Source organism: Hypanus sabinus, chromosome 6 (assembly GCF_030144855.1).
Source record: "Hypanus sabinus isolate sHypSab1 chromosome 6, sHypSab1.hap1, whole genome shotgun sequence".
Taxonomy (NCBI): Eukaryota; Metazoa; Chordata; class Chondrichthyes; order Myliobatiformes; family Dasyatidae; genus Hypanus; species Hypanus sabinus.
In genome coordinates, this window is record NC_082711.1 from 119,976,207 (window position 1) to 119,998,185 (window position 21,979).

The window sequence follows — 21,979 nt, forward strand, 5'->3', positions numbered from 1 at the left end:
GTAACTTCTCTGCCCAGTCTGCTCCCTCCCTGCACCTCACCACATCCTCTTCTATTCCCCTCCCTCCTTCCGTGCCTCCACATTCTCCCGTCTCCCTATCTGTCTGTCCATTTGTCCATCTCTGCACTCCTGTCTTCTCCATTCTACCTTTTACATCTCTCCTCTTCTCTCTCCCTCCATCTATTTAGCCTGCCTCTCCTCCCTTCATCTCTCCCTTCCTTCAACTCTCACTCTGTCCCTTACTTCAGCCCTCTCCACCTCTTTCCCTTTTTCTCCATTTCTGTTTTAAATGCTCCCTCCATCTCTCTGCCTCCTGTCGAGTACAGGGACCATTGGAGGTGCACGGTTCTGGTTAGAGTAATGCTCGACAGCGCCAGGCACCCAAGTCCTGTTCCACTGCTGCCAGTAAGGAGCTTATGTGTTCTCCCCGTGACCACATGGGTTTCCTGCCATGGTCCAACGTCGTACCAGTTACAATCAGTAAGCTGTGGGACTACCATGTGACCAGAAGCATGGCGAGGATTGCGGGCTGCCCCAACAAATAATCGGACCATGTTGGTCATTGACACAAGTGACACATTTCAGTGTATTGTTCGAGGTATGTGCAACTGTAATCCTTATTCTCAGAATCTGCCGTAGATGCCCTGCTCCTCTTTCATCTCACACACCAGTCTCCCTTTGCACTGTGTCTCTGTCTCAGTCTGTCTGTCTGTGTGTGTGTCCTGGTCTCTCTCTCCTCTATGTGTGTATGTGTATGTGTCTGCCTGTCTCTTTCTGCCTGTGTGTGTGTGTGTGTCCCTGCCTCTCACTTTGTACGTATGTGTATCTCACTCTGCCTGTCTGTGTGTGTGTCCCTGCCTCTGACTTTGTGCGAATGTGTATCTCACTCTGCCTGTCTGTCTGTGTCTCTCCCTCTTTGTGTGTGCGTGTCTGTGTGTGTCACTCTCTCTCTCTGTATGTGTGTGTCTATCTCTCTGACTGTATGTATCTCTCTCTCAATCTGCGTGTGTATGTGCATGTCTCTCTCTCTCTCTCTCTGTCTCACTCTCTGTCCCTGTATGTATATGTGTGTGACTCTCTCTCTCTGTCCATATGTATCTCTCTCTGCCTCTGTCTGTGTGTGTGTGTCTGTCTGTCTCTCTCTCTGTGTGAGTGTGTGTGTGTGTCTCTCTCTCTCTCTGTCTGTGTGAGTGTCTCTCTCTGTCTGTGAGTGTGTGTGTCTCTCTCACTCTCTCTCTCTGTCTGTGTGAGTGTGTGTGTCTCTCTCTCTGTCGCTCTCTGTGTGAGTGTGCGTTTGTCTCTCTCTTTCTCTCTCTCTCTCTCTGTGAGTGTGTGTCTCTCTGTTCTGTGTGTGTGTGTGTGTCTCTCTCTCTCTTTCTCTCTGTCTGTGAGTGTGTGTGTCTCTCTCTGTCTGTGTGAGTGTGTGTGTGTGTGTGTGTCTCTCTCTCTCTCTCTCTGTCTGCGTGCCTCTCTCTCTCTCTCTGTCTGCGTGCCTCTCTCTCTGTCTGTGCGCCACTCTGTCTCTCTGTCTGCGCACTCTCTCTGTCTGTGTGCCCCTCTCTGTCTGCACATCTCTGCACTCTCTCTCTCTGCGTGCCTTTCTCTCTCTCTGCACCTCTCTCTCTCTCTCTCTCTCTGCGTGCCTTTCTCTCTCTCTGCACTCTCTCTCTCTGCACCTCTCTCTCTCTCTCTCTCTCTGCGTGCCTTTCTCTCTCTCTGCACCTCTCTCTCTCTCTCTCTCTCTCTCTCTGCGTGCCTTTCTCTCTCTCTGCACTCTCTCTCTCTCTCTCTCTCTCTCTGCGTGCCTTTCTCTCTCTCTGCACCTCTCTCTCTCTCTCTCTCTCTCTGCGTGCCTTTCTCTCTCTCTGCACTCTCTCTCTCTCTGCACCTCTCTCTCTCTCTCTCTCTCTCTGCGTGCCTTTCTCTCTCTCTGCACCTCTCTCTCTCTCTCTCTGTGTGCCTTTCTCTCTCTCTGCACTCTCTCTCTCTCTCTGCACCTCTCTCTCTCTCTCTTTCTCTCTATCTGTTCACCACTCCTTCTCTCTCTCTTCCCCCTCTTTTTCCTTCCACCTCCCTCTACCCCTCCTTTCCCTCTCCCTCTGACTCTTTTTTTATTTTTTTTTGCATTTCTACAAACCAACTACAAACAAAAACCCCAACAACAAAGTGAAGTGCAAAATAAACATATCAATTATATAATTCATAACAATAAGGAAACAACACCCAGAAGAAAAGCATATAAAGTTAGTATCCTCCCCTCCCTCCCTCCCACTAAAGAACTCCAAGCCAACCATTTACCCCAGAACTATAAATATAAATAAAAAAAGAATAATAATGCCTACTACCAAATCTATAAAGTAATTTCCATCAAAATGAAACCATAAAACTTACAGAGAGTAAAAAAGCTGAAAGTAAGGGAATAAAAAGAATAAACTTAATCTAAAGAGGAGTTATGAAAGTATTCAAGAAAAGGTCTCCACACATTATGAAACTTTATGTCCGAATTGAGAAGTGAGTAATGAATTTTTTCAAGGTCTAAACAGGACATAATATCACTAAGCCATTGAGCATGAGTGGGTGGGGCGACATCTCTCCATCTAAGGAGAACTAAGCGTCAAGCCAAAGGAGATGCAAAAGATAATGTTCGACATTTAGTCAGACTCAAGTGACTCACCCAAGGTACCAAAAAGGGCAATCAGAGGACTCTCCGTCTCTCTGTGTCTTCCTCTCTCTCTCTCTCGCTCTCTCCGTCTCTCTGTGTCTTCCTCTCTCTCTCTCTCGCTCTCTCTGTCTCTCTGTGTCTGCCTCTCTCTCTCTCTCGCTCTCTCCGTCTCTCTGTGTCTTCCTCTCTCTCTCTCTCGCTCTCTCCGTCTCTCTGTGTCTTCCTCTCTCTCTCTCTCGCTCTCTCCGTCTCTCTGTGTCTTCCTCTCTCTCTCTCGCTCTCTCCGTCTCTCTGTGTCTTCCTCTCTCTCTCTCTCGCTCTCTCTGTCTCTCTGTGTCTTCCTCTCTCTCTCTCTCGCTCTCTCTGTCTGCCTATCTTTCTGTGTCTCTGGTTTTCTCCCTCTTTTCACTCCCATCTCCCCCTTTTAACCCTCCTCCCCCTCTCCCACTCCCCCCTGTCTGTCCTCTGTCTCTCTGTCTGTCTGTCTCTCTGTCTTCCTCTCTCTCTCTCTGTCTATCTTTCTCGCTCTGGCTATCTCCCCGTCTCTCTGTCTTTCCCCCTCCCACTTCCCACCTTCCTTTTCTCTCCCCTCCCCCCCTTTCTCTCTGTCTGTGTGAGTGTCTGTGTGTGTCTCTTTCTCTGTCTGTCTGTCTCTTTCTCTCTCTCTGTGTGTCTCTGTCTTCCTCGCTCTTTCTCCATCTGTCACTTCCTCTCTCTCTGACCCTGTCCTCTCTCTCTCTCTCTCTCTCTGTACATCTCTGTTTGTCTTTGCCTCTGTCTCTTTCTGTATCACTCTAGATGTCTCTCACTTTCTGTGTGTTTCATAGAAACATAGAAATCTACACCACATTACAGGCCCTTGGCCCACAATGTAACCTGCTCTAGAAAAATGCCAAGATTTCCGTACCATGTAGCCCTCTATTTTACTCTCTAAGTTACCAAATGTCTCTTAAAAGACCCTATTGTATCGGCCTCCGTCACCGTCACCCGCAGCCCATTCCACGCAATCACCACTCTCTGTGTGAAAAACTTACCCCTGACATCTCCCCAATACCTAGTTCTAAGCACCTTAAAACTGTGCCATTTCAGCTGTGGGGAAAAGCCTCTGACTATCCACACGATCAGTGTCTCTCATTATCTTGTACACCTCTATCAGGTCACCTCTCATTCTCTGTCACTCCAAGGAGAAAAGGCTAAGTTCACTCAACCCAGTCTCATAAGGAATGCTCCCCAATCCAGGCAACATTCTTGTAAATCTCCTCTGCACCTTTTCTATGGCTTCCACATCCTTCCTGTAGTGAGGCGACCAGAACTGAGCACAGTACTCCAAGCGGGGTCTGACCAGGTCCTATATAGCTGCAATATCATCTCTCGGCTCTTGAGCTCAATCCCACGACTGATGAAGGCCAACACACCATATACCTTCTTAACAATACTGTCAACAGCTTTGAGTGTCCTATGGACATGGACCCTAATATCTCCTTGCCAAAGGTTTTACCATTTATACAAAATACTGTCTTCAAATTTGACCTGCAGAAATGAACCACCTCACACATATCTGGGTTGAACTCTACCTGTCGCTTCTCAGCCCAGTTCTGCAACCTTTCAATGTCCCGCTGTAACCTCTGACAGCCCTCCACACTATCCACAACACCCCCAACCTTTGTGTCATCAGCAAACTTACTAACACATCCCTCCACTTCCTCATCCAGGTCATTTATAAAAATCACAAAGAGGTGGGGTCCCAGAACAGATCCCTGAGGCACTCCACTGGTCACCAACCTCCATGCAGAATATGACCCATCTACAACCACTTCTATGAGCAAGCCAGTTCTGGATCTACAAAGCAATGTCCCCTTGGATCCCATGCTTCCTTACTTTCTCAGTAAGCCTTGCAAGGGGAACCTTATCAAATGCCTTGCTGAAATCCATATACACTGCATCCACTGCTCTACCTTCATCAATGTGATTAGTCACATCCTCAAAGCATTCAAACAGGCTCGTAAGGCACGACCTGTCTTGATAAAGCCATGCTGACTATTCCTAATCATACTCTGCCTCTCCAAATGTTCATAAATCCTGCTTCTCTGGATCTTCTCCAACAACTTGCCCACCACTGAAGTAAGACGCATTGGTCTATAGTTTCCTGGGCTATCTCTACTCCCTTTCTTGAATAAGGGAACAACATCCGCAACCCTCCAATCCTCTGGAACCTCTCCTGTCCTCATTGATAATACAAAGATCATCGCTAGAGGCTCAGCAATCTCCTCCCTCACCTTCCACAGCAGCCTGGAGTGCATCCCGTCCGGTCCCAGTGACTTATCCAACTTATACTTTCCAAAAGCTCCAGCACATCCTCTTCCTTAATATCTGCATTCTCAAGCTTTTCAGTCTGCTGTAACACCAAGGCCTTCTCATGGCCCCTTCTAGATCTCCTAATTTCATTCTTAAGCTCCTTCCTGCTAGCCTTATAATCTTCTAGATCTCTAACATTACCTAGTTTTTTGAACCTTTTGGAAGCTTTCCGCCCTCTTCCTCTCCCACCTGCTGCCCCTTCCCCCTCCCTTTCCCCTCTCAGCTTCTCCTCTCTCCCCCTTTCCCCCTGCTCTCCCCTATTACCCACCTTCCCTCTCCCCCTCTCTAATCTCTCCTCCTCTTCCTCCTCCTCCTCCTCCTCTCCCTCCATTCTCTTTCCCCTCTCTCCCCTCTCTTCCCCATTCACCTTTCCCCTCTATCACCCTCTTCCCCCTCCCCTTCAACTCTTCTCCTCTATCTCTCTCCCCTTTTTCCCATCTTCTCCCCTCCTCTCCCCCTTTCACTTTCCCCTCTCCTCCTCTACCCCTTCCACTCTGTCTCTCTCTCTCATCCCCTCTCCTTTCTTCCCACTTTCCTTTCTCTCCCCTTTCTCCCCTCTTCCCCTCTTACCCCCACCCCCTCATTCCCTTACATCCTCTCACACTCAGGTTCCTCAGTCTCCAACACTAACATGTTTATTTTGTCTTCCAGATTTACTGAAGGGACAAATATTATTCATCATTTTAATATTCTTTTCAAGTAAGAATAATGTCTAGATATCAAATAGAATCTATGACAGTTAATTTGGGAGCACCGTGCACAGTTCCAGTCTCCATATCCCTGCGTCAGACCTACACCGGGAGCACCGTGCGCAGTTCCAGTCTCCATATCCCTGAGTGAGACCCACACTGGGAGCACCGTGCACAATTCCAGTCTCCATATTCCTGGGTCAGACCCACACTGGGAGCACCGTGCACAGTTCCAGTCTCCATATCCCTGGGTCAGACCCACACCGGGAGCACCGTGCACAGTTCCAGTCTCCATATCCCTGGGTCAGACCCACACCAGGAGCACCGGGCACAGTTCCAGTCTCCATATCCCTGGGTCAGACCCACACCGGGAGCACCGTGCACAGTTCCAGTCTCCATATCCCTAGGTCAGACCCACACTGGGAGCACCGTGCACAGTTCCAATCTCCTTATCCCTGAGTGAGACCCACACTGGGAGAATTGTGCACAGTTCCAGTCTCCATACCCCTGGGTCAGACCCACACTGGGAGCACCGTGCACAGTTCTGTCTCCATATCCCTGGGTCAGACCCACACCAGGAGCACCGTGCACAGCTCTGTGTCCATATCCCTGGGTCAGACCCGCACCCAGAGCACCGTGCACAGTTCCAGTCTCCAGTCTCCATATCCCTGGGTCAGACCCACACCAGGAGCACTGTGCACAGTTCCAGTCTCCTTATCCCTGGGTCAGACCACATTGGGAGCACCATGCACATTTCCAGTCTCCTTATCCCTGGGTGAGACCCACACTGGGAGAATTGTGCACAGTTCCAGTCTCCATATCCCTGAGTCAGACCCACACTGGGAGAATTGTGCACAGGTCCAGTCTCCATATCCCTGAGTCAGACCCACGCTGGGAGAATTGTGCACAGTTCCAGTCTCCATATCCCTGGGTCAGACCCACAATTGTGGTCTCAGTATTCATGTGTTAGACCCACTGGGTGTACTGCACAGTTCTGGTCTCTGTATCCCGTTTTAGAGCAGACTGGGAGCACCATCCTCACCATTCAGCTTCCAGAAGGAACTTATTAAGGTTATGCAGAGTGTGAGGACTTGTGGGTGGTCCAGGGAGAGCCATGGATGCTTACCATGTTTCAGTGTGAGAACTGCTGGGATTAGTTGAGTTTTTAACAAACTGAGTGGCATCGAGGGTTACCAGGGAGCTGGTCTGAGGAGTGTCAGGGAAAGGGCTGAGAAGTGTTCAGTAGACGGGGTGGCAGGAAGCAGGGCTGAAGGGGTGGAAGTGTGGGAGACGATGAAGGGAGTTGCATTAAGTGAGTGAGCAGGGCTGTGGGGAGTAAGGGGGGCAGTGATGGTGACTGCTCCTGTACTGTCTTGTACAGGGGGGATAGTAGAGACTCAATGGGCCAATCTACCTTCTTCCTTGGTGTAGCCATTGGGAGATCTGCCCCCACCCCTCAGCATCTTCAGAGTTCCATGTTCATCCCCAAGGTGTCTCTAACCTATGGCAGTGGAATGGGGCCTTTGGCCAAACGAACTATCTGTGCGTCCCATTTATCTGCATTGAGAAGCAGAATTAGGCCATTTAGCCCATCGTCTGCTCTGCCTTCTCATGATGGCTGATCCATTTCCCTCTCAGCCCCTGTCTCCTGCCTTCATGCCATCTTGAGCCAAGATGAGGCCACCCTCAGCAAGGAGGGAAAACATCTCATATTCTGTCTGGGTAGTCTCCAACCTGATGGCATGAACATCGATTTCTCCTTCTGATAAAATAATTCCCCTCCACCCTTCCACTATTAATTCACTTCCACAGATCTGAAACGTCTACTGTTAATTCACTTCCATCAATGCTGCCTTTCCTGCTCAATTCATTCAACATTTTGTGTGAGAGGAGAGTGGAGCATGGAGAAAAGGAAGGGAGAGGGGCACTAGGCCAAGGTGAGGAGAAAAGGTAAGAGGCTTGATGCACCATCAATAACTCACTCTGAGACGTAAAGGCGAGATATCGGCTTTTATTGACTGGAAGAAGGAACAAACAGTGGTTGACCGCCATACTACATCCTGGAGACTGAGAGGCCGGGCTCAGGCCTTGATCGCCTTTATACAGGGGTCTGTGGGAGGAGCTACAGGAGCAGTCAGCAGGGGGAGTGTCCAGACAGGTATATGTAGATCACCACAAGGCTTGAGTGGAGATTTGAAGAAGAGGGAAAGGAGAAAAGGATATTATCAGAAGGAGAAATTGGTCTGCCATTGCTCCACCCAGATCTCTGGCTGATCAATATCACTTGGCAACCACCAACAAGTGTTGGGATGATCTGCAGACTTGCCTATCATCACACCGACATTGACATTGTTAATCCGTACCTCACACTGAGGGCTCCCAGCATCAGGCCATGTTACACAGCAGTGACTCTCTTCCCTCCTCCATCCACCTACCACCACTTTCCACATGGATCGGCCAGCTCCTGCTTCACCCTCTCCCTCTCTCGAACCCTTGCTTTTCGGATCATCTCTGTCCTTTCAGTGTGGATGCAGGGTGTTGGGCCAGAACGTTGCCAGATTTCCACCAGCATCTTGCTTAGTACTCCACCATCTCCTTCGGCCTCCCACGGCTGAGATGTCAAACCCCCCCATTGCCCTCGTCACACAGAGATCCCTGACCTTGCCTCAAGGTGGACCGCATTCTGGGTGAAAAGTGGCAACTGTTCTCAAGGGTGAGAGGGGTGGGGTAGAACGTCAAGAGTTTAGAAGAACGAAGCACTCAGAATGCGTAAGGTTAGTACAGGGGAGTATGTTGCTCCCGGCTGTGGGGTCTAGGGCTGGGGAGTCAGAGGAAAGCGCTGGCCATCTGGGATCGACATAGCTAGAAATGTCTTCACCCAAGTGGGGGTGGTGAATCTTTGGGAAGAGGATCAACAAGGCAGAGGTGAAATGGTTCTCTCTGCAGTGAATGCCAGTGGCTGATATGGCAGTGTACCCAATATCCTACTGCTCAAGGTTCAGCATTCTTTATCTATGTCACCATATTCTACCCTGGGGTTCATTTTCTTGCGGGCATTCACAACAGAACAGACAAATACAATAGAATCAATGACAAACTATTCACTGACAAACAACTAAAGTGACCCTGCATTCTCTGCTGTTCTCCTGCTTTCTACCCACAAAGAGCTGGCTGCGACTGCAGACGAGGAGGTCATCGGGCTGCTGGGACAAAGCATCACGCTGCCTTGCCACATGGAGGGTGGAGAAAGCGAGGGACTCAAGGTGTATTGGCAGAACCGGCAAACCCAGCAGGCCGACGGCCAGGACCTCATGGTCTGGATTTACAAGGACGGCAGAGTCCAGATGCAAAAGGTCCACCAGTACTTCTATGGCCGTGCCCATGTCCCTGTGCCAGGGATAGCCTCCGGGAACCTGTCACTGAGCCTTCAGCAACTGCAAGCCAATGACAGCGGGTACTATCAATGTGTCATTATACGGAGAGGCCAGACCACGGATACACAGCTCTATAAACTCACAGTGAGGGGTGAGTACAAACCCGACCTTAGCACACTCTGCGCCCCACAACACACACTGACCAGTCTGTAATTCTCCATCCCAGTCACAATTGTACACCCCACACAACATTTTGTCCCATCCTGTAGCCTCCGCAACTCTCCTGTAATCACCCACCTCCCTGTAATCTCCACAGCCCTCCCTGTAATCTCTCCCACCTCCCCGTAATCACCACACCCCTCCCTGTAATGTCCACTCCCTCTCCATAATCTCCACACCCTCCCTGTAATCTCCACTCCCTCTGCATAATCACCACACCCCTCCCTGTAATCTCCACTCCCTCTCCATAATCTCCACACCCTCCCTGTAATCTCCACTCCCTCTGCATAATCACCACACCCCTCCCTGTAATCTCCACTCCCTCTCCATAATCTCCACACCCTCCCTGTAATCTCTTCCACCTCCCCGTAATCTCCACACCCTCCCTGTAATCTCCACTCCCTCTCCATAATCTCCACACCCCTCCCTGTAATCTCTTCCACCTCCCCGTAATCTCCACACCCTCCCTGTAATCTCCACTCCCTCTCCATAATCTCCACACCCTCCCTGTAATCTCCACTCCCTCTCCATAATCTCCACACCCTCCCTGTAATCTCTTCCACCTCCCCGTAATCTCCACACCCTCCCTGTAATCTCCACTCCCTCTCCATAATCTCCACACCCCTCCCTGTAATCTCTTCCACCTCCCCGTAATCTCCACACCCTCCCTGTAATCTCCACTCCCTCTCCATAATCTCCACACCCCTCCCTGTAATCTCTTCCACCTCCCCGTAATCTCCACAGCCCTCCCTGTAATCTCTCCCACCTCCCCGTAATCACCACACCCCTCCCTGTAATGTCCACTCCCTCTCCATAATCTCCACACCCTCCCTGTAATCTCCACTCCCTCTGCATAATCACCACACCCCTCCCTGTAATGTCCACTCCCTCTCCATAATCTCCACACCCTCCCTGTAATCTCCACTCCCTCTGCATAATCACCACACCCCTCCCTGTAATGTCCACTCCCTCTCCATAATCTCCACACCCTCCCTGTAATCTCCACTCCCTCTGCATAATCACCACACCCCTCCCTGTAATGTCCACTCCCTCTCCATAATCTCCACACCCTCCCTGTAATCTCTTCCACCTCCCCGTAATCTCCACACCCTCCCTGTAATCTCCACTCCCTCTCCATAATCTCCACACCCCTCCCTGTAATCTCTTCCACCTCCCCGTAATCTCCACAGCCCTCCCTGTAATCTCTCCCACCTCCCCGTAATCACCACACCCCTCCCTGTAATGTCCACTCCCTCTCCATAATCTCCACACCCTCCCTGTAATCTCCACTCCCTCTGCATAATCACCACACCCCTCCCTGTAATGTCCACTCCCTCTCCATAATCTCCACACCCTCCCTGTAATCTCCACTCCCTCTGCATAATCACCACACCCTCCCTGTAAGTGATTATTTTTTCCCTCTCCCACCTTTCTTCATTCACTTCTATTTTGTTTTCCCTCAATCTTCTCCAACTCAGCCTCTTACCTCCTTTCCTTCCTTTCTCCTCCTTTTGCTATTCTACCTATCGCACCATTCCCCTGTCTCTCTCTCCCCTCCCTCCCACTGTTCTCTTCCTCTCCCATCCTTTCTCTATCTGTCTGTCACTCTCTTCCTCTCTCTATCTGTCCCCCTTTAATCTCCTCTCTTTCTTTCTCGCTCTTCCTCTTCCTCTCTCTTTCACTGCCTCTCTTTCTATTCTCTTTTTCTCTCTGTCCATCTCTTCCTTCCCCATTCTCGTGCTCTTTCTCTCTCCCTCTCACTCTCTTGCTATCTCTCTTCCTCACTCTCCAGCTCTCTCCCCATTTCTCTCGCTCATTCTCTCTCCCTTTGTCTCTCTCTCTGTCCTCTTCTTCCTCTTGCTCTTTATCCGCTCTTCCCCACTCTCTCTCTCTCCCTCCTCTCCCCCTTTAACCCCACACCTCCCCTCCCCCTTTCCCCTCTCCTCACACCTTCTCCCCCCATGCCCCACTCCCTGTCTCTAACCCTCACTCATTTCTGCTTGTTTGTTGCTATCTCCCTCTCACCCTTCCCCTCTCTATCTCTCTCTCATTGTTCCTTTTAAATCTCTTTTACTTTACTACTCTTCCTCCAGTCACCTGTACGTTTCTCTCTTTCTGCACATCAAGTACTAATTTGCCTGATTTTCTCACGCAGCCCCCGGTAATGAAACGAATCTCCAGCCGGAATTTGTCAGTCCCACTATGAATAGCACAGGTGAATAATTGTCGGATGTGGCATGTTCTCTCCCCCGTCTCTCATCTCCCTCTCCTTTTGTTCTTCTCCTAACAGAATCATTATATCGCTTTTAACATTCTTTCTCATTCACTTTTGACTTCTCTGTCTCTCCTTCCCCATCACTCCATCTCTCTGAACTCACCTGCAATGAACTCGGTGCAGGCTATTATCTAAATGGGGAGAAGGTTCAAACATCAGAGGTGCAGAGGGAGTCCTCCTGCTAGGTGGCCAGCAGGCTGATTTACAGGCTAAGTCTGTGATAAAGAAGGCAAATGCAATGTTGGCATTTACTTCAAGGGGAATAGAATATAAAAGCAAGGAGATAATGCTGAGCCTTTGTAAGACACCAGTCAGGCTGCACTGTTGTCAACAGTTTTGAGCCCCACATCTCAGAAAGGATGTGTTGTCACTGGAGAGAGTGCTGAGGAGGTTCATGAGGATGATTCTGGGAATGAAGGGGTTAACATATGAGGAGTGTTTAGCAGCTTTGGGCTTGTACTCACCGGAATTTAGAAGAACGTGTGGGGATCTCATTGAAACCTACCGAATGTTGAAAGGACTAGATAGGGTGGATGTGGAAAAGATGTCTCCTATGGTGGGGCGTCCCTTTAGAACAGAGGTAAGGAGGAAATTTTTAGCCAGAGAGTAGTAAATCTGTGGAATGTTCTGCCACAGACTGTGGTGGAGGGCAAGTCCATGGGTATATACAAGGAGGAAATGATAGTTTCCTGATCGATCGATCAGGCGTCAAAGGATATGGCGAAAGGGCAGGTGTATGGGGTTGAGTGGGATCAGGGATCAGTGCAGCAGACTCGATGGGCTGAATGGCCTAATTCTGCTCCTATGTCTTATGATTTTTGGACATTACCTATATTTTTTCTTCTTTTGCTAGATTTTTGCATTACTTAATTAATGATATGTATGTTTCTGATTGTGATTTATAGATTATGTTATTTTTATGCATTGCAATGTGCTGCTGCCACAAACAACAAATTAATTGACATACGCTGGCAGTATTAAATCTGATTCTGATCTCCTGGCAATTAACTCCTTCTGTCTCTCTTTCTGCCTCTCTACCCTTCTCTGTTGGGATGCCTCCCCTCTAACAAGTATCCCATTTGAAGATAAAGGGAAGGGTGGTGTTTAACCTGGGGAAGGGTGATGACTGTGATTGGCATTGCTGGGGGGATGGTAGGCAACCGGTTCACTAGGTTCAGGGACGTCAGTGTCTGAATTTATTCAATCACAAACAAGAGAAAACTTGCAGAAGCTGGAAATCCAGGCAGCACACATGAAATGCTGGGGGAACTCAGCAGGCCAGGCAGCTTCTGTGGAAAAGAAGTACAGTCGATGTTTCGGGTCAAAAACACTTCAGCAGGACTGGAGAAACAAAATGAGGAGTAGATTTAAAAGGTGAGAGGAGGGGAGGAAGAAAGACAAGATGATAGGTGAAATTGAGAGGGGGAGGAAGGGATTAAAGACCTGGAAGTTGATTGATGAAAGAGACACGGGGCTGGAGAGGGAGAATATCATGGGAGAGGACAGAAAGCCATGGAAGAAAGAAAAGAGGGAGGTGATTGGCTGGCAAGGGGGTAAGGTGAGAGATGGTAAAGGGGATGGGGAATGGTGAAGAAGTGGGGGGCATTATCAAAAGTTGGAGAAATTAATGTTCATGCCATCAGGTTGGATGCTACCCAGACGGAATTGAATTGAATTTATTTAAATCTTACATCCATCCCACAACATAAGAGGGTAAAAATCTTTGCATTATGACTCCGTCGCAATGTACAGACATGTGAATTTAAAAGTCTAATGGCTTGTAGAAAGAAGCTGTCCCATAGCCTGTTGGTCCTGGCTTTAATGCCGTGGTACTGTTTGCTGGACAGAAGCAGCTGAAACAGGTTATGGTTGGGGTGACTGGTGTCCCCTTCTTTCTACACCTTCTGCAGTGAATGTCCTCAGTGGAAGGAAGTTCACGATCACAGATGCGCTGGACTGTCTGTACCACTCTCTGCAGTGCCCAGCGATTCCCATACCAGGTAGTGAGACAGCCAGTCAGAATGTCTTGAGGATTTGGGGGCTCATGCCAAACGTCTTCAGTCGCCTGAGGTGACGGAGACACTGTTGTGCTTTTTTTGCCACACAGCTGATGTGTACAGTCCAGGTGAGATCATCGGTGATGTGGAAACTGAGGAGCTTGAAACTGCTCCGAGAACAGCTGCATACCCATTGATGTTGATTGGGCCGAGCCTGCCCCCATTCCCCCTGTAAGCCACAATCAGCTCTTTTGTTTTTTGGACGTAAGGGGAAATTGTTATCTTGACACCAATGTGTCAAGGTGTCAACCTCTCCTCTGTAGCTTGTCTCATCACTGCTAGAAATAAGGCTGATCAAAGTTGTGTCATTTGCGAATTTGCTCAGCACATTGGAGCTGTGTGTGGCAGCACAGTCATGGGTGTAAAGGGACAGAGAAGAGGGCTCAGGACACAATGCTGGGGGGCACTGTGTTGAGGGTCAGAGGGGCAGAGGTGAGGGAGCCCACCTCTGTCAGCGATCCAGTAGGAAGTCTAGGATCCAGCTGCACAAGGCGGGGTGAAGATAGGTCTCTGAGCTTCCTGTCAAGTCTGGAAGGAATTATGGCGTTGAATGCTGAGTGATAGTGCAGGAAATATCAGGTGTTGTTCCTCGAACGAGTGTGGCCTCATTACGACAGTAGGGGAGGCCATTGGGGAGGAAAGGATGTGCTTGGAGGAGTCGGGAGTTTCAGAGAATGATGTGCTAGACTCTGAGGCTGGTGGGGTGGTTGGTGTGGAGAAGAGGAACCCTTCCCCTGGTGGTGTGGCAGGGGGATGGGGTAAGAGCAGACATGATTGAAGGCAACATTGATGATGGCGGAAGGGAAGCCCTCTTCTTTGTGAAAAGGAGGCCATCTCCTTTGTTCTGGAATGAAAAGCCTTATTCAGAGAGCAGATGCAGCAGAGTTGGAGGAATTCAGAGAAGGGCATGGCACTTTTACAAGTAGCAGGGCGGGACGAGGTGTAGTCCAGGTATCTGTGAGAGTCCGTGGGTTTCTTACAGACATCAGTGGAAAAGCTGTCCCTGGAGATAGTGACCATGAGATCGAGAAAGGAAGGGAGATGTTGGAAATGGAACAGGTGAATTTGAAAGCAGGGTGGGTTTTAGAGTCAAGGTGGATGAAGTCGACAAGTTCAGCCCAGGTGCAGGAAGCAGCAACAATGCAGCCGTTGATGTAGCGTAGGAAAAGTGTGGGACGGTCACCAGTGTAGGCGTGGAACATAAACTGTTCCATGTTGCCGACAAACAGGGAGCTGTAGCTGGGACCCATGCGAGTGTCCATAGCTACCTCTTTTGTTTGAAGGAAGTGGCAGAAGCCAAAGGAAATTATTTAGAATAAGGACAAGTTCTGCTAGGTGAAGGAGACTGGTGGTGGAAGGGAGCTGGTTAGGTGTGGTGTCCAGAAAAAAATAAAGAGCTTTGAGGCCTTCCTGGTGGGGGGGTGGAGGTGGAAAGGACTGGACATCCATAGTGAAAGTGAGATGATGGGGGCCAGAGAAATTGAAATCATTGAAAAGATCCAGAGCCTGTGAAGAGTCACGGATGCAGGTAGGAAGGGACTAAACTTGGGGGCATAAAACAGAGTTGATGTAAGCCAATATGAGTTCAGTGGGGCAGGAACAAGCTGCAACAGTGGGTCTACCAGGACAAGCATATTTGTGGATTTTGGGTAGGAGGTAGAAATGATGCAGGGTGCAGGAACTATGAGGTTGGTGGCAGTGGATGGGAGATTCCCAGAGTCAATAAGGTTGGTGATGGTGTGGACGACCATGGCTTGATGTTCCTTAGTGGGGCCCTGTTCGAGGGGTAAGTAAGAGAAGGTGTTTGAGAGTTGGCGCTAGGCTAGAGAGGGGTTGCCGGGAGATTTTTAGAACACTAAACACAGAACTGAACATAATACACCCTTTGTGGTCATACCAGATATTTTTGAAGTATCATAAGCGAGGTGGATGAACCTAGAGCATAGATCAATACGTGGAACTATGATGCTGAAGGCATTACGGACACTTGGATGTCTCAGGGACAAGAATGGCTGCTGAGTGTGCCGGGCTTTAGATGTTTCAAAAAGGACAAGGAGGGAGACAAGGTGGGGTATGGCATTTCCAATCAGGGATAGTATCACAGCTGCAGAAAAGGAGGAAATCAGGGAGAGATTGGCTACTGAATCATTGTGGGTGGAAGTCAGAAGCAGGAAGGGGTCAATAACTCTACAGAATGTTTTTTATAGACCCCCAAGTAACGGGGATATTGAGGAGCAGATAATAAGGCAGATACTGGAACAGTGGAATAATAATAGGGTTGTTGTAATGGGTGATTTTAACTTTCTCAATAGTGACTGGCATCTCCTTAGAGCAAAGGGTTTAGATGGGGTGGAGTTTGTTTGGTGTATTCAGAAAGGTTTCCTGATGCAATATGTAGATAAGCCAAAAGGAGGAGAGGCTGTACCTGATCTGGTATTGTGAAGTGAATCCGGTCAGGAGTCAGATTGCTCAGTGGGAGAGCATCTTGCATGTAGTGACAACTCTATCTCCTTTACCATTGCGCTGGAGAGGGGTAGGAACAGAATATTTTGGAAGACTTTTAATTGGGGTAAGAGGAAATATGAAGCTATCAGGCAGAAACTTGGGAACATAAATTGGGAGCAGATGTTCTCAGGGAAATGCACTGCAGAAATGTGGCAAATGTTCAGGGAAGCTTTGCAAGGCATTCTGCATAGGTATGTTCCATTGAGGCAGGGAAAGGATGGTAGGGTAAAAGAACCATGGTGTACAAAGGGTGTGGAAAATCTAGTTAAGAATTTGGGTACTGTTAGAACTCTAGAAAATTACAAGGTTGCTAGGAAGGAGCTTAAGATGGAATTAGGAGAGCTAGAAGGGGCCATGAGAAAGCCTTGGTGAGCAGGATTAAGGAAAACTCCAAAGCATTCTACAAGTATGTGAAGAGCAAGAGGATGAGTCGTGTGAGAATAGGACCAATCTGGAGTGATAGTGGAAACGTGTGTGTGGAGTCGGTGAAGGTAGCCAAAGTATTTAATGAATACTTTGCTTCAGTATTCACCAGTGAAAAGGACCTTGGTAATTGTGGGGATGACTTACAGCAGACTGAAATGCTTGAGCATATAGACTTTAAGGAAGAGGATGTGCTGGAGCTTTTGAAAAGCATTAAGTTAGATAAGTCACAGGGTCCAGACGAGATATACCCAGGCTACCGAGGAAAGCAAGGGAGGAGATTGCTGAGCCTCTGGCGATGACCTTTGCATAATGAGTAGGGACAGGACAAGTATCAGAGCATCGGAGGGTTGCAAATGTTGTTCCCTTGTTCAAGAAAGGGAGTAGTCATCCCAGGAAATCATAGACCATTGAGTCTTACTTCACTGGTGGGCAAGTTGTTGGAGAAGATCTTGAGAGGCAGGATTTATGAGCATTTGGAGAGACATAATATAATTATGGATAGTCAGCAGGGTTTTGTCAAGGACAAGTCATGCCTTACAAGCCTGACAGAATTCTGTGAGGATGTAACAAACTACATTGATGAAGGTGGAGCAGTGGATGTAGTGTATATGGATTTCAGAAAGGCATTTGACAAGGTATCCCATGCAAGGCTTATTGAGAAAGTAAGGAGGCATGGGATCCAAGGGGACATTGCTTTGTAGATCCAGAACTGGCTTGCCCACAGAAGGCAAAGAGTGGTTGTAGATGGGTCATATTCTGCATGGAGGTCAGTGACTGGTGGTGTGTCTCGGTGATCTGTTCTGGGACCCATTCTGTTTGTGATTTTTATAAATGACCTGGATGAGGAAGTGGAGGGATCGGTTAGTAAATTTGCTGATGACACCAAGGTTGGAGGTGTTGTGGATAGTGTGGAGGGTTGTCAAAAGTTACAGCAGGACATTGATAGGATGCAGAACTGGGCTGAAAAGTGACAGACAGAGTTCAACCCAGATAAGTGTGAGGTAGTTCATTTTGGTATGTCAAATACAATGGCAGAATTAATATGAATGGTAAGACTCTTGGCAGTGTGGAGGATCAGAGGGATCTTGGGGTCCAAGTCCATAGGACACTCAAAGCTGCTATGCAGGTTGACTCTGTGGTTAAGAAGGCGTACAATGTGCTGGCCTTCATCAACTGTGGGATTGATTTCAGGAGCCATGAGGTAATGTTACTGTTATATAAGACCCTGGCCAGACCCCACTTGGAGTACTGTCACAAACGAGAAAATCTGCAGATACTGTAAATCTGAGCAACACACTGGAGGAACTCATCAGGCCAGGCAGCATCTTTCCTCTGATTGGTTTTCCACCCTCCCCCCACCTTCTTTATAGGGCCCCTGTCCCCCTCCTTCTTTAGTCCTGATGAAGAGTTTCGGTCCGAAACGTTGACTGCTCCTTTCAACAGATGCTGCCCTACCTGCTGAGTCCAACCAGCTTTTTTGTACTTCTTGATTTGACCACAGCATCTGCAGTGTACTTTGTGTTAGCATCTAGGAAAAGAGTCGATGTTTTGGGCTGAAATCCTTCAGCAGGACTATTGAAGAACTGGCCTCAGCTCTGGTCACCGCACTACAGGAATGATATTGATACTATACGAAGAATGTAGAGGAGATTTAAGATGTTTGAAGGAGTGTGTAGGGGGGATTGGTGGGTGCCGGGGTCATGGTAGAGGCAGATACATTAGAATGGGCATGTGGATGAAAGAAAAATGGAGGAGGGAAGGGTTAGATTGATCTTAAAGTAGGTTAAAAGGCTGTTACTTTTTACACTCTGTCCATTTGAATCTAATCTATCTTTCTCTCACTAACTTACCCATGATTATGCACAACTGGTTAAAATAGGTCATATTTAATTTTACAGATGTGGAAACCAGTGGCAGAAACCATTATTTAATCTTCATAGTTCTGACTTCCATTGCTGTCATTGTCATATTTTGCTGTTGGAGGTAAGCAATCTGTAATTATTCCTGTTGCTGTTTTAATTACTGACTAAATGTGAAAAAAAAACAATTAACAATGTACCCTGTGTCCTGGAAGCACTTCAGCTGCAGTGCAAACCCAGGACCTTGATGGGCCCCAGAAAGCCATGAGCTCTTGTCCAGGGACACGTGGACACATACTGATTGCTGGCAGAGAGGAAAGTGTTAAAGAGGACAATCCACTGTGATAGCTTCCAAAGACCAGGCAATAGCGATCAACAGCAAACAGGGATTCAGACTGATTGACCATGTGTCAGCATCCCCAGTGGGGCAGGGTCCAGCTGGTACTTTGAACTGAGGACTGTTCGGGAGACAGCCTCTGAAGGCAGAGAGTGGCCTTCATAATCACTGTTCAACATCACCGGAGCGAGGGGCTGTGTCTTCCTCACCAGACATTCCCAGAGAACTGGGAACACCTTTGGCCACATCCCTTCCTTTTCCTGGGACACTCCTTCTCTAATGAACCCCTCCCTCACTAACACCACCCCACCCTCATTAACCCCCCCACCCCTCTCAGTAATCCCTACACCCTACCCTTACTATCCCCCTCCACCCCTACACCCTACATCCCTCCCTCAGTAACCCCTCCACCCCTACACCCCTCCCTCAGTAACCCCTCCCTCAGTAACCCCTCCACCCCTTCACTAACATCTTCCACACCTACACCCCACCCTCTTTCTTTTTTCTTTTTCAATCTTTTTATTGAATTTCATATATATAAAAAAATAACATAATAATGAATAGATTATAAATGCATTAGACTTGAAATTAAATTAATAATAGGATAACAATATCCTATTAAAATATCAACAGGAAAACATAGTACATTATCAATCAAGCCTATAATAATTATATGAAAAAAATAAGAATAATCATCAAAAGAAAAAGAAAAAATTGTAAAAATACAAGCAAAAAATATATATTGAGAAAAAAATACTAAACTAAACTAATTCATTTCAGTGGCTCTCTCAAACTATTTCTTATCTGAGCTTGGAAAAAATTAGAAGCACTATTTTTGACTCATCAGTTAAATTTGAAGAAACTTGGGGACCGTTCATTCGACATTTTCATATGAATTAATTTGACCTCTCCCAGACCTTCTCTGTTTATTCTTGTTCTGTTATGGAGTTCCGGAGTTTTTGGCACTATCATATACAAATAAACTGTTATTATTACACCCCACCCTCATTATACCCCTCCATCCCTACACTTGTCCCTCAGTAACCCCTCCACCCCTACATCCCTTCCTCAGTAACCCCTCCACCCCTACACCACTCCCTCACTAACCCCCTCCACCCCTACACCCCTCCCTCAGTAACCCCCTCCAATCCCCACGCCCCTCCCTCAAAATCCCCTCCAACCCCTACACCTCCCTCGGAAACCCCTCCAGCTCCTACACTCTTCCCTCAGTAACCCCTCAAACCCCTACACCCCTTCCTCAGTAACCCCTCCAGCCCCTATACTCCTCCCTCAGAAATCCCTCCAGCCCATATAGCCCTCCCTCACTAACCCCCTCAGCCCTTACACCCCTCCAGCCCTTAAACCCCTCATTCAGTAACCTTCTCCAGCCCCTATACCCCTCCCTCACTAATCCCCTCCAGCTCCTGCACCTCTCCCTCATGAAATTCCCTCCATCCCCTATACCCCTCCCTCACAAACCTATGCACTTCCCTCTGCAATCCCCTCCATCCCCTCTAGCCCCTACACCACTATCCCACTAACACCCTCCACCCCTACACCCCACCCTCACTAACATCCACCACACCTACACCCCTTCCTCAGTTCCTGAGGGAAGGATATGTTGTTGCGGGGTTTCTTTTTTGGATTGATATGTAACATTAATGTCCTTTTGTAACTAAGGGAATATGAAGTCCAAAATACTGGACTGATGAAGTGGACTGATGAATAATAAGTGACTATTAAAGTGTGTAATTGATTTCAGGATATGCTGAATACTCTGTTAATGATAACATGTGCTGTTTGAATGATAGAAACCAGATTGTATTAATGGCAAAAGGTCAAAGAGTTTGTCTGTCTCTGTGTGCCTCTGTGCTTGTGGAATTAGTATTTATTGGGGCTACCTTTTCTCTTGGACTTCACCTAGATCGAAGAATTACAATTGGTGTGGACAACTCGAGGGGAATTCAGAGTTTCCTAGACAACAGTGGTGACTAAATATTGTGAGCGCTGAAATCTTTGTGACCGCCTCTGTGCTGTTTGATGTGGTTTGCCTGTGCAATCTATTTTCATGATAATAAATCAGGCTGAAGTTGCTTTGCTGTGCTTGTGTGTTTATCGCTACATTCGAATTGTTTCGGTCTGATCAATCCGGCCCATTATAACTCCTTCTGAGCCTTGCATTCTTTGCCGTAACCTTTCCAGACCCAAACTCCTACCACAGTTCCTACTCCCCTCCCTGTCTTTGTAACCCCCTTCCAGCTCTGACACCATTTAATCTCTCTAATTTCCCTCTCTCCATTTCCTGACCATCTGCTTCACCTTTTTGAGTGCCAGTGCTTGGAGTTTGATTGTTGGAGTCATTAAGAGTTGGATATTTTATTTTTTATTTTTATTCTTTTCTTCTCTCTCCCTCCCTCTCTCTCTCTCTCTCTCTCTCTCTTTCTCTTTCTCTTTCTCTCCCTACCAACCTACCAACCAGCACTGGTGAATAGTTGAGACTTCTAGTGTATCAAATTGTGTAAAGATGATCTAATCAAAACTTTCAATTTGGATCAGAAATGCTTCATCGCTGTTTCCCAGAACACTTGACTTCAGCAGATGAGGTGGAAAACTCCATGGCCCACACAGAGTACTGGAGCGACTCGACAGCTCCGTTTGAGCCACACTGCAAGTGAATGATGTATCAACATTTCAGAATCAGGGTCTGGTTGATTATATCGTGAAATTTGTTAACTTTACAGCATCAGTACAATGCAAAACATGATAAATATAGGAAGAAACTGAATTGCAGTAAGTACACCCTGGTTCACATCTTCACAGTAATGCTGTAGGTATTTCATTTAGCCGCCTCTGTAAGAGCAGTCTGTTCTGCTTTCAGCCTGTTTGGGTTGTTGTTGAAGATGAGAGATGATGAGGAATGTGTGCCATCTAATTAGGATGCTGGAACTGGTGGGGGGTGGGATTTGTAAAGTGAGGGACACTGAGATTGGTCTTAGGGTTTGTATTCAGCGGGAGATGAAGAACCAAGATGCTGGGGAGAACCAGTTGTAGGATATGACCCGTTTGCTCGAGATGGATGGCGAGTGACAATAGACAATAGACAATAGGTGCAGAAGTAGACCATTCGGCCCCACGAGTCTGCACCACCATTCTGAGATCATGGCTGATCATTCACTATCAATACCCAGTCCCTGCCTTGTCCCCATATCCCTTGATTCCCC

General features: G+C 47.9%; 1 protein-coding gene across 3 annotated transcripts in view; it reads left to right on the forward strand.

The window, feature by feature from the left end:
- Positions 1 to 20,852, forward strand: part of LOC132395791 (coxsackievirus and adenovirus receptor homolog) — a 122,173-nt gene extending 101,321 nt beyond the window's left edge. For 2 of the 3 annotated variants that reach the window (XM_059972832.1, XM_059972834.1), the window contains 5 exons: positions 5,669 to 5,716; positions 8,872 to 9,231; positions 11,455 to 11,514; positions 18,461 to 18,545; positions 20,683 to 20,852. In XM_059972832.1, coding sequence (XP_059828815.1) covers positions 5,669 to 5,716; positions 8,872 to 9,231; positions 11,455 to 11,514; positions 18,461 to 18,545; positions 20,683 to 20,749 — 620 coding nt within the window. In that variant the 3' untranslated portion in view covers positions 20,750 to 20,852. The remainder of the gene's footprint in view (positions 1 to 5,668; positions 5,717 to 8,871; positions 9,232 to 11,454; positions 11,515 to 18,460; positions 18,546 to 20,682) is intronic. The other variant, XM_059972833.1, reaches the window with a different exon arrangement.
- Positions 20,853 to 21,979: the final 1,127 nt, after the last annotated feature.